Below are 13,627 nucleotides of genomic sequence, written 5' to 3' on the forward strand. Positions count from 1 at the left end.
GGGAGCAGGGTACATCCCCGCAACCCGTCGCCATACATAATCTCACCAATTGCTTTTCACAATGACATTATGTATGGGGACATTAATACCAGATACCCTTATCACTGCTTTATTGATATGTAATTGTGAAAAGGGGATAACATAAAATGAGAACAATAAACTAAGAAGATTTAAAAATGGAAATAAAATCCCACCCTATTTCTCCCACAATTACAATTTTGGAGCCTTTGTGCACAATTGAGAATTTTGACCAATGTCTGAGAATTTAGAGATTTCATTTTGTGTCTGGGAGTGAGAATAAAAGACTGTAACACATATAATATTGCTAGGGTTTCGGCCTGGGTGGGTGCATTATTTCTGCATACACAGGTTTGAATCCTGAACCCGCGCTTAGAAACCACTCGCTGGTATTAAGTGCGTTATAAAAGAACACTTATAATAATAATTATAATACTAGCCATAACCGGAGTGCTCACGTTTCCCAATAGTATGTTGTGAGAAAGTCATACAGTCCTGTTATTCAGTTGGAATTCTGGGACCTGTATTTTTGTCTTTTCTATTTTAAACCTAGGATGACACATCCCAGAATTCCAAGAAAAAAAAACGGACTTGATGACTTTTTCACGCATGGAATTAGGAAACTTGAGAGTTCTGAAAAAATGATATGTCTCCTATAGACTAGGCAAGCTTTCCCTCAGCAAGCGTTTGACATAAGTTGTTACCTGTGACTTGAAGATATTCCTAGCATTGTGCCAGGGCACTTGCTTCTGGAACCCCAGACAGTCATTTGAAGGTGAGTTTATATGCTGGCTTCCTTTGCATTGCTTTTTATCAGTTCGAGCAGCAGAATATATTTAAAAGTGAAATAAATAAGAGAATTTACATTTTACATGCCGTTTAATTGGTTCAATTTGGCAAATGTTCAACATTTTCTATCATGATTCCATCCGGAATTAATCAGGGTAAAATTCACTGCAAGGGATTCAGTGGCGCAGTATATTACAGTGTTAAGTGTTATTCGGGTCATTAAAAATAACCAGTCTATCATTGCTCTGTTTTGCAGCTTTTGGCAACAAGCAAGTTATCCTGGCTCTCGTCACATTTTTGGTATGTACTGGAGATGGTTCTATGTTGACATAATTATGCTGTGTGCCTAATTAATATCCAAACTCCCTCAGCATGCTTTCTCAAATCCTGTGCGCGAGACTGCATCCAAGATGGCTGGCAGCCATACCAGCAATATGATAATAAAGTATAATGAGCAATAAACTTGAGCCATCAATCTAACGCCACTGAATTTACTGATTTTATTTCTTTCGATTTTTAACTTCAGTAAAAATAATGTATTTTCCTGATTGCTTTCCTATTTTATTAGTTAATGACATCCCATGTGATTTTTTTTCCTGTTTACCTCACACACAGAGGTTAGCAGAGTGCTATTAAACAGAGTTGCATTGCATATTGTTATTATCGCCTTGTTCACGAGGCACCTGGGGCCTTTATGAAGGGCCTGTCGACCCTACTCTTCAAAGACCATCTCATCAATCGTTGGTTGTCCACTCAACGCTAGTTCGCCTCAGAACGGGATGCTGGCAAGGGGGGCAGAGGGGCAATTGCCCCTCAGGCTGGCTGGGCTGTTGCTCCTGATACTTCAAGGTGGAGGTAAAAATAGGTGGATTTTCTGCAGGAAGTATGCCGAAAATACCACTGGCGGTATTCCCATGGAACACCACCGACGGTATTTGGGCAATCTTTGAATTGGGTGGATGGTAAAATCAACGGTATTTGCCAAATTCTGAACATTTTATTGTTTATTTTATTTTATTTTTTGGATTTGTAGAACGCACTACAGCCCACAGGCATCGAGGCACTATAACAGGAGCATAAGAGGGCTTAATTCAGGGTTACAGAAATGCAGCCCAACAAAAAATAAGCTTGGTACAGGTTACTTAGTTACATATACAGAAATACATAGAGGTAGTACAGGTGCAGTGTCATACAAAGAGCCTGGTTTTGATGGCTTTCCAGAAAGCTGCATGAGAGTCAATTAACCTGACATAAGAAGGGAGGGCGTTCCAGTAGGTGGCGGCCATAGTTGGGACGCTGCTACCACCTGCAAAACTCTGGTTGGACTGGATGGAATTGGTTTGGAAATCCTTTGGACCAGGAAAGGGGGTGCCAAGTCATGGACACACTTATGCGTCAGGGCGAGGGTTTTGAAAACAATCCTTTCCTTAACGGGAAGCCAGTGGACCTGCCTCCTGACCTCAGAGATGTGGTCCCTTCGTGAGATACCTGTGGCAGCCCTGAGGGTGTTATTTTGTACTAGTTGAAGCTTAGCAAGTTTCGTGGAGGAGGTCCCTACAAGAGGGCATTACAGTAGTCCAGTCTTGGCCCAATTATTTTCCTAGCAATGATGAGGCAGTTCTGTTGGGATAAGGAAGGTCTAGCTGCATTAAGCAGTTTGGAGTGGTACGCTGAGGAGGATGCTATGGCATTAACCTGCCTATTAATAGTCAGGTTAGGTTCCAAATATACACCCAAGGACTAAACCGCTTGGGAGACAGCGATGGGGATATCAACGGTGAAGGAGCTGTATTGCTTGTCCAATTTACCCAGGGTGGCCGGGGATCCAATGAATTGTTAATTGTTACCACCCAATGCTGAATGACCCCCTAAGTCTGTGATAATGTTCAATTGTCTTGTCCAGAACACATCTTTTATCTGACCAATAAAAGACACACATATAAATCAACACCAAACTCAGATATATAAATACAAAATTACATGAACACACCTACAACTTTCCATCTACCCTTTACACTGTCACACCCCATCTTATTTGAAAACACACATAAATATAATAGGCCACTCTTGCTCCCTCTCCATCACCAGGACCCAGGTATATTCCCCTTGCAGTTCTCTCTGCTTCTGTAAGTACAAATATGCAGCTGACTTTCCAAGAAAGTGGAACTTGGCAGCACAAAAAAACCACATCCCCTCGTCATCTTTCACTCAGCATTGTCCAAATGCAGACCCCGTAGCCACAATTACGAGCTAGACCCCAACCACAGCTTCTTGTAATGTCTGGCAGAGTCTTGCTGACAAATCAATGTGGTCTACTGTTTAACTGTAAGCCATGGTAATGGAAGGTGGTCAGGGGCAAGGAATGGGCTTTGAGTGATGGGCAACTAAAGGGCATGCATGTCAACACATTGGTGACTGAGAAATGTGGGCAAGGGAAGGAGGTGTGTGCAAGATAAGGGCAGGGGATTGAGTTAATAGTTAAAGAATGGAGCAAAGGGGAATTGAGTTCTGAAAGTTAATGGTAAGAAACAGGGGGCCATTGAGAATGTGGTGAAAGGGAAGAACACAAGAGGATGATCAGGAAAATAGGGTAAATGAGATAGAGGTACACATCTGGAATGTAGTTCAGCAGGTTGACTGTTGCTGGGATATATGTCTGACATGCATGCCACTGCACCCTTTTGTGGGACTGGCTTGACCCCTTTTTAAGTGATGCATACTTGCTATGAACATATTTTGCAACTACTACTTCTCTTATATTTATGAGGTTGATTTATCTTGTGACTTGGTGATTTGAAAGCATACACAATTGTACAGACTAAGATTATAATTATAGCACATTTTCATTATAAATATAATCTTAATCTGTTTCTCAGATCTATTTGTCTCAGGAATTAGCTAATGAATAGGCTTTCCTGTTGTAGATACATTGGTGTTTTGAAAACCCGACTTATTTAACAGAATACTAGTTTAGCTATGGAATAACTTTTCAGAAAACATTCTAACATTGAAGATGGAATATGAGAAGATGAGGTCACCACTGCATTCTGAATTGGAAGCTGTACCACCAGGAAGGCAGGGCTCAAATCCCCACCTTCCACTCTTCATACACTCTGTGATCGTGAGCAAATCACATTTTATCACTGTGCCCTATCATCCTTAACTATCCCACTCATATGGGCTAATACTCAATAAATAATTATAATGTTAACTGTTTATGTCAAGTAAACTGGTGAGGAGGCAGGATGATATGTGAGGATCTTATATTGTTTGGGGGGGTGGGTACATATGGCACTGGTAAGGGTTTTGTATTGTGGGCTAGGGAGCCAGGAAGCCAGGTATGGGTCTTTTGCCATGCCAGCTCATTTTTGACTCTGAGAGCAAACCCAGACCCCCTGGCTCAGCGATGACTCTGCTCTACCAATGAATTCTCTAACTGTGCCACCTCTTTACATTGTTCTAAAAATAAACATGATTTGGGATGGGAAGAGATTTAGTATGCTGTTGAATTACAAACCACAATGCAATGAAAACTGGGCTGAAAACCCAGCTTTCCCATTTCACCAATTATATTATACAGGTGACATAACTTCACTGTCTGGTAAGTGGGAGTATTTCCAGGGTCTGGGTCTCTTAAAAATCACAAACATAACTGAAAAATATGTTTACTAAAAAGAAAGTAATGTCAATAATGTATATTATATATACTTGATTGAGAATGTGTGGGAGGGGAGAGTAGGGTATTGAGTTTACTTGTTCTGGAAGTTGGGGCCGCTGCACTGTGGGCTTGGGCCATTGCACTATGGGCCAGAAAAGTGAACTTGCCCCCAACCCCTAATGTTTCCAGTCCTTCCCAGCCTCAGGAAATTCCCCCTCACCTGCTTCCCTACTCATCACAGAAACCTCTTAGACCCTCCATCCTACCTGTAAATCTCTGGGCTTGTGCCCTATATACAGTGCACTGTCGTTTCCCAGCAACGTTTGCACTTCATAAATACATACATGAGATTCCTGTCAATTTTGTTGCCACATTTCCTATACGTTTAATGTCTGCGTTTGCAGGTCGATTTGACCGATTACTGCTCACTAACCCAAGCTTCCTGTCTGGCCAGGGCACAGTGAGGGCCTGCGTGAGGACTTGTGGCTTCACCGCGCTTTGCTTCAAGCTGCCTGCCAGATGCAATGCATCATCATTTGCTATAAGCATTTAGAGTTGTGTATAGCTTCTATTTATAAATGAGGGGTGATTGCTGTACATTGACTATCAAGTTTACTAAGCACCCAGCAGGCATAATTATTATTAGAACAGTTTTGAGCCAACAGTACATTATGGGAGCATATCTTGAGGTTTTCAAAATGATTACTGTCTATTATTTATAAAAACATTATTTTAAATTTCCAAACACATTTTAGCAGCAGAAATGAGCAGCATCAATGGTTAATAAATAAGCGGGGTTAAGATAAAATGTAGATTTGGAATTTCAGCCATATTTTGGGCCAGAATAAGTGCCACACAACCTATGTTTCTGTACATTGATGAAAAGTGTTTCGAATCGAATAACACAGAAATACTATTGCAAGAATTGCTTGAAAGCATTAGCCAAATACACACTACAGTTCGATTTATCAAGGTGTGCTGTGGGAAAGCAGTTCACTTTCTGGATGCAACTGCAAACGTAAATACTTTCGAAAGTGATGGAACTCAAAACATGAGCCAGATACTGCGTTTCTAACCCTGTTTTATTGAAAAGGCCTTTACTATACAGTGAAATGATGCATCTGAAATCAACTTTCCTATATCTGAAATAGCCATGTATGCAATGATCAATAGAACTGACTACACAATTTACTGGGCGGGATTACTCTAAACATAAATAGAGGAGAAGAGGGAAAGTGGGTTGGCCCCAGAGGAGACACACTTCTGAAACCCAACTACAGCGAACAAAGCAAACACATGATGGTAGCTGCCAGCCTCTTTTAAGGTCTGACCACCACCAACCCCGGGTGGGGTTCTAGGAGATTCTACTCTCTTTTTGTTCTTGAGAACTCTGTATGAGAACCTTCACGGGGACACTTTCAGTTTTGAGGGTGCAGTGTTCCTATGGGTATTACATCGTATGCATTGGTTAGAGATGTACATGGAACTGAATGAATTGTTGTTACAAACTTGTTCTTTTCTAAAGTACATTGTTCTACCATTTCTGCAACGATTTAAATGCCAGGCTTGGGGGCTGTTTGTCTGAGGCGAGATCTAGTTGGTGACTGTGAATTCCTTTCCTCTTTGGTCCCAGGCCTCCTTTCCATCTCCGCATGTGACCAGGTGACCCTCATGTGTCCCAAAATAGCAGAATTGATTGTCTCGAGTTCCAAGCTGAACAATTTACTCAAACTATGAAAGAAATATTGAGGGCCCATAGGCTGACCTCATTGGTTCTATCATTGTCACAAGATACCCTCTTGAGCAGCCCTTTCATGCTATTCTCACCGGCAGACATCTTCATCAAAGGACGAAGCAGGATAAGGCAGACATCTGTTGGAAAACACGATTGGCCCTGTTTCAGCACTGGGCAGAACTGGGGTCATGATCCTTAGAAGACCTGGGTCAGCACCAGCTACTGGATCACCAGAATCTTCACACACGTTATATCCCGGATTATTACGCATTATTACCCATCCTCCAACACACTAAGGGCCCGATACATGGAATTCATTGCACGGTTCAAAGTGTATCTGCACTGCTGAAAAGTGACTTTGCAGTTCAAAGTCAGTGCATAGTCATTTTGCAACACAAAATGAACAATGCACTGACTTTGCACTTCAAAAATACACTTTGCACAGTTCCATGAATCAGGGGTTGTGTCGGCAGAGCAAGGTCACTTTACAGCAATGCAAAGTCACTTTGAACCGTGCTAAAAATTACATGAATTGGGCCCTTAGTGATTGTGATATCACTTGCTTATTCCCCACACACGGGGCGCTTGGTAGAAAGTCATATTAAGAAGCACTGGTACAGTTTAGGTTTATATATACTATTCTACTGCCTCTCCACAGCTACAAGACACTTGGTTACAACCCACACTTAGACGCAGTTGTTTAGTCATGCACACTGTGTTCTCTTATTCGACAGAAGGACACATTTGGTAGTACGTCACATTTGGAAGCAATGGTCCCATTTAGTCCTACTAAAGCATCTCAATGTAGACCTCAAATCAACCCTGCCCACAGAGTCTAACAACACACATACAACCCAGCGGCAATACACCACTAAGTAGAAAAAAAGGAGAGCACCTAAACACCCAAACACCATAGAGTCAAAACTTCCAAGGGCAATTACATAGGCAGGTACTACAATACAGATGATGACAAAACCAGAAAAGGTACATCAAGATAAGACATCAGCCAAGGAATTGGGCAGAGCACATGCTGCTGCTTCATGAACCCATGCTCAATCATCAAACACAGAAAAGACATATATGACCGAAATCCAGAAGCCAACACTGACTTACTCTTCATTATGGAAACCTGGCTTGCACACATGGCGGTAAGGCATGGGGTCCTTCTGGTCAACTTCAAAATCATCTACTTCAGCTTTGAAGGGAAGAGAGGCATACGAATTGCATTGGTCCACAAGGAACTGCAAAATGATCGTTGCTCGCTGCAACATCACCCACTTGGAAACAATGTTGTTCCTTCAAATCTAACACCCACAATCATACAACACTCTGACATCAAACATATTTTGGGTGTAAAAACTAATCTAGTTGTGCATCACAAGATAGTTTTAAATTTCAATGGTTGGTTTGAACAAAGCCTCATCCAGTTAGCAAGATCATTATCACCAACTATGGACACCCTTCACTGCAAACAACTGGACATAGGGGTAATGTTCTCCGAAGGCCACACATTGAATGGGATCTTCTTCAAGGGTCACTTCACGATTAACCCTAACTCTTCAACTGCTATATAGTGACCACCTCACCATACCAATGTGCACCATGACAGCGCACAAGTAAATTAACCAATCAGCACGTGATCACGAGGACCCCCATTCTTGATGGTCTAAACACAGTGCTGGGGAATGCAAAGCCAGACACAGACTCATGGTAGCTCAGTGAACCCAAAGAAGCAATACTGAGCTGGACTCAAGATGTTCTGAATGAACTGACTCCCCTGCAATCCTTTGGACAAAAAAAAACAAGCTGCCAAATGGTCAAAATAACAATTAAATAAACTCAAGAAAACCAAATGAAATCTAGAACTGACATGAAGGGAAGTTACTCCAACAAGGACAAATCGTGTAGCAGTGCCGATAGTGACGCTACAGCACTCTTAAGAGCAAACAAAGCACACTGTGTCAAACGAATCAGGCATGCAGCCTGCCCACAAAAGGAGATGGACAAGCTTTTCAAGGAATTGAGAAACTCGACAACCTGCAACAACAACCCCACACAGCACAACAACTGTGTGACAATGTATCAGCACACCTCACAAGCAAGACCCACGCTTATCTACCAGACCATAGATGAGAGGCACGAAAACATGGGACTGCACCCAAGAATAGGAATTGTTCAACTCGATGCAAATCTGACTACACTGAGCAGCTTCAGACTCTTTAACAAATCTTAATTTACCAAGTTAGTGGCTGCAGGTAATAGAGTGTGTTCATTTGAGAAATTATGTCCAATGCATATTGGGCCTCATTGTAAGTTTGGTGGCATCCTGATGGTAATACCGTTCCCACCACTTGGCCTGCCGGAATTACCGGCATATTACAATTGGCGGGAAGTGTGAGAAAAACCCATTTCATGGAGTCCTAATGAGGCCCATGGAGTCCTAGCGGACTCCATGGGCCCCATTACGGGTCTGGCGGTAACCCTCCAGTGCCACCGGCGGGTTGCCGCCAGACCAGTAATAATCTACTGGCGCCTGCCTTCCCGATGCCACCTGGTTATTACAAGTCTGGCGGCCAGGAAGTCAGGCACTGGTACATTTGTTAATCCCCATTCCCATAGAGTACTATTGGACTCTATGGGAGTGGGGACACAGGAGCACCGGCACTGCTGTAGTTTGCTGGTCTGGAAACAAGGGTGCTGGTGAGATTACCAGCACCCTTGTTTCTGGCACGACAAAATTGTAATGAGGCCCCATGTTGGGATTGCCAATATTACCGGCACCAGGAATACTGGTGCTGGTAATACTGGCTATTCTTTGCCAGTGGGGCCATACAGCAAAGGTATAAATGTCAATTGACAAATTCTAGCCCTCTTAGCATTTATGGTGTAAAATCACCCAACAATAAGAACAACAAACGCTTCCACTAAGTAGAAGTAGGAATTGTTAAAAAAGTGTAAATCTAGACAAAGTCATATGGACATCTATTTTATTTTATTTTTTTGTTACTGTGAACTCATCAATATCATCATCATAATATCTATACAATACACCATTGCATGAGATTAATTGAAAATCGTTAAAATCTGAATTATGCTATACACTACACACCAACCAGTGATCATATGTATCAAAAACCATTCATCTCATAAACTTTCATACCCATTCAAAACAATATCATTCATACTTGTGCAAAACAAAATACAATCTCTATCAGGTGTTCTAAAATAGGAAAAGAACAACCTGTCTATCCCATAGACTATTGAATGCGGATCAATATTTTTAGTCATTGAGTGCATCAAATATATTCTTGAAATGGTAGATATTGTCAATTTATTTTCAATATATTCAATTGCCAGATTTTTTTGTTGTTTTTTATATATATGACCCAAGTAATAATCTACTCCTAAATGGAGCAGTAATTATGGTAATGTCTGAAAGTAAATCAGGCGCCCCAGCGTAAAACTCAGAGTATGCTGGTATGAAAACCTGCTAGTAAACAGAATTACTGGCATGTTAATTCTGGACCAGCATACTTATAATGAGGCCCTATGTTGTCATTATTGTTGTAATGTGACGCTATTAAACCTTTGCTAGCTAAGCTCTCATCTTACTCAAAAGGATCCTAAGGAGAAATTGTAAGAGGTAGATGTATATTAATTCTAAGTGGATATTGGCGTAGATATTAAAATACGGTCGTCATATTTAATTTTCTGAATGGGAGGAGATCTGTGATACATCCAATGTTCTATGGTTCCAGGATTTAGAAACCATGACTGCACAAGATTGAGCAAAACCTCTGGCTCATTTGAAACGGTGATGAAAACTGCACATTGTGTGTTGGCTCTTTGGGACAGGAGGTGGTGTACCATTTGATACATGCTCTGAATTAGGAGGGCATGTTTACATTGAGGGCTTTAAGAGTAAGGGTGGGAAGCTTAAAAAATATCCTGGACTTGACAGGTAACCAATGTTATTTTCTGAGAACTGGTGTTATGTATGTGCAGCTAGGGATATTGGTACCTGTACATGTTGCAATGTTCAGTAATACATGGAGCTGCTGAATTGTATATTCAGGCTAGCCAACATGAAGCATGTTAGAAGAGTCAAACTTAGAGCATACAGTGGATCAGCATATTCTGGATAGAACACCCAGATATTGCAGTAGTTAATGTAGAGGTTTAATGTAGATTTAAACTTGTTGTTTAACATCTAAATTAGGAGACAGAGACTTGACCCTTGTGGGACTCTACAGACCACAATCTCGGTTTGAGACACAAAGCCCCCAACTCTGACTCTACATATTCTAGTGGTGAGAAAAGATGTGGCCTAGTAAACACTCTAGCTACCTCATCTATGCATTGGAACAAAAGAGTGTGGTCAATGGATTCAAACACAGCTGACAGGTTGAGGAGCATTAACCGGCCCTTGACTTTATGAATGTTAACTACGGATAATGGGCCTCATTACAAGTTTGGCGGTAAACTTGCCAGTAAAACCGGCAGGCAGCCGCCAAACTTGCACATTTTTCCAGCCCATGGCAATGGGGAAATACAGGGCCATTACAAGCCTGGCGGAACCTGTATGTCCCCATTGCCAGGGGCCGGAAACATTTACTCCCCATTCCCAATGGGATTGGGGAGGTCGGATGCACTGGCACCATTCAGAATGGTTCCCGGTGCATCCAACATGCTCTGCTTACGAGTGCTGTTCCGCCCGCCAGGTCCGACCTATTGATCTAACACAAATGGGCTTTAAACCACACAAAAGTACCAAATCAGCTCTACTATCCATGTAGGATAACCTGGAAATTGGTGCTTAGTCTGACAAATCATGTGCCCTATTCCTACTAGACCTTTCAGCAACATTTTACACTGTCAACCTTCAAATTCTCATGGAAATACTGCCAAAAGCGAGCATGGCAAATTCAGCAGTACGTAGGTTAACATCATTCTCTACTGAGATCACAGGCCTTTCTCTTTTTAACCACATTCAGCATCACCTCATGATCAAAACTCTGTCCTTTCCTCTTCACATTCTGCACAGCTCACTTATGGTACTCATCTAAAACATAGCCTCACATACTACATCTAAGGGTAGGCCGAATTTACTACTGTTTTAGAATATTTAGCCTTAGATTGGACTCATTCTATTCGTCCAAAAAAGGGGTTCTCCATGGTAAAACAGAGGTTTCCGACACCCAAAGACTGTGTGTTTTGCTATTGGGTACCTCTTGATGTTGCAATGTCATCAGCAAATAACTGTAACATTGGAAAATTGTGAATATCTTGGATTATAAGTGGATATTTTGGGTGGGGAGAATATGCCAAAGCGGGCAATGGGAACTCACGCACAGAAATCTACAACAATGGAGATGACACTCAGATCACCACAATCATCTTAATTTGTCCACTACCAGCAACAAATTGCATTGTGGCATTACCAGATGACGCAAACAAATAAACTCATGGATGATTAAGAACAAGCTGAAATTCAATCCTCACAGAAAATAAATCATGATCAACCCACTACATGAACAGGTCTCATATTTATACACTATCCAAAAGAGATGTGAAACTATTCATAAACTTTGAGGGGGGGTCAAGATCTGTGCAATCATGATTGATATCACCTAACAATGGAGCCTCATGTTAAGGCACTGCAGAAATTATGTTTTAAATTGCTTGTGATACATTATATTTGGTGGTCAGTCATAATGTAGAATGCAATAATGTAGAAAGTCAAAATGTCGAAAAAAAAAATTTGAAAACAATAATGTCGAAAAACAATAATGTCGAATTTTTTCTACATTTTTTAGAATTTTTCAAAAAAAATAAATAAATACATATATTATTAAAATGTGTTGAGTATGGAGGGTGGTGGGGCGGTGGGGGGGTGACCGTGGGGTGTTGGGTGAGGGGGTTTGGGAGGGACACCCCCCTAGTAAATGATACTCTTCTTGTTTATTTATTTATTGATAGTGCTAATTGACATTTTTTTCGACATTTTTCTTTCTAAAAATTGACTCTTTTCATTATATGTATAGGTTTTCGACATTATCGTTTTCAACATTTTTTTTTCTACATTTTTGTAAGTCGACATTTTTTTTTCTACATTATGACTATAAACCATTATATTTATCCCACATTGTGTCAACATCCCAGAAAGAATAATTGCATTAATTCCCATGGTCCTATCAAGGCTGAACTATGCGAGCAGTGGCTTCCCAGAGCATTTGCTTAAGAAGATGCAGAGAATATAGAACATACCTGTGAGATTGATACAATGATAAGAGAAAAGAGATCACATCACACCTGTAATATGAGCCTTGAACTGGCTGCATATTAATGGTACAATAAACATCTATGTTTTCTTGATCAGATTTAATCTAAGTCACACCATACAAAACCACTAAAATTCATAAAGTGCCTCACCACAACAGAAAGTACCAGTGAAAATAATTGTTCGTAATCACAAACACCAGACCTTGAAACTCAATTTCAAAAAGAATCTGCAAACTGCAGAACTATCTGGCCTTCCAGAATGAGATTAAAACCCAAGACGGTTAGAGCTCTGAAAATTATATGGTTCAATGGAATTATTACAAAATCATGCCTGAGCCACACCAGAAATAATATAACTCATGAACAATTCAATATACACTCAGGCAGTCATTGAGCACATCAGAACAAGTGAGAGGACAATACACCAGTCCGAGAGCAGATCTTTTATTAGGGCCAAACACCAACAAACACAAATTGTGAAAAAGTATGATACCCAGGCCAACCAGAAGGAACATCAGTATACCAGCAGTACTACTATTAAGCTTATAGATGAAAGGCAACCTGTGTTCTCATTCCATCCAAACTCCATACTAGCTACCAACTAACCTTCTAGTCTCACACCCTAACAGAACACATCACTCCATGGCAACATAGCATTGAAACACTCCATGGTGAATAGGTTTGACCACAACTTCAAAACACTTTAGTTGCATGCATGAACATGATCGTGGCACCACATAAACTTGGAATTGATGACAAAAATACCCATTGCCGGGTATGTCTAGGCCTCGTCTCACAAGGCTTCATGCCCCAAAAGACTTCACACATCAACGGTGGTCAGTCAAAAGGCCGAATCAATAATACCGAACGACAAAAATCTCGAAACAAAAATCTCGAAAAAAAAAATATCGAATAATTTAATTATTTATTTATATGTGTTTTTGGGGGTCAGGTAAGTAAAAAAAAGGGTTAAAATAAAAAAAAAATAGAAAAAAGGGGGGTTGGGGAGGAACCCCCCCATTTCGAAAAAAAAAGTCATAAAAAAAAAATTGATATTTTTGTTTTCGGCCTTTTTTTTCGATATTTTTGTTTTCGAGATTTTTGCGTTCGGTATTATCACTATAAACCCACATCAACACCTCAGC

The 13,627-nt window shown here is 40.8% G+C and overlaps 1 protein-coding gene across 2 annotated transcripts in view; it reads left to right on the top strand.

Moving 5' to 3' along the window:
- Window positions 1-13,627, top strand: part of TECRL (trans-2,3-enoyl-CoA reductase like) — a 1,221,034-nt gene that overhangs the window by 718,559 nt on the left and 488,848 nt on the right. For both annotated transcript variants that reach the window (XM_069626096.1, XM_069626097.1), the window contains one exon: window positions 1,064-1,107. In XM_069626096.1, the coding sequence (XP_069482197.1) occupies window positions 1,064-1,107 (44 nt within the window). The remainder of the gene's footprint in view (window positions 1-1,063; window positions 1,108-13,627) is intronic.

This window comes from Ambystoma mexicanum, chromosome 6p, assembly GCF_040938575.1.
Source record: "Ambystoma mexicanum isolate Mex_15411 chromosome 6p, UKY_AmexF1_1, whole genome shotgun sequence".
Classification (NCBI taxonomy): Eukaryota; Metazoa; Chordata; class Amphibia; order Caudata; family Ambystomatidae; genus Ambystoma; species Ambystoma mexicanum.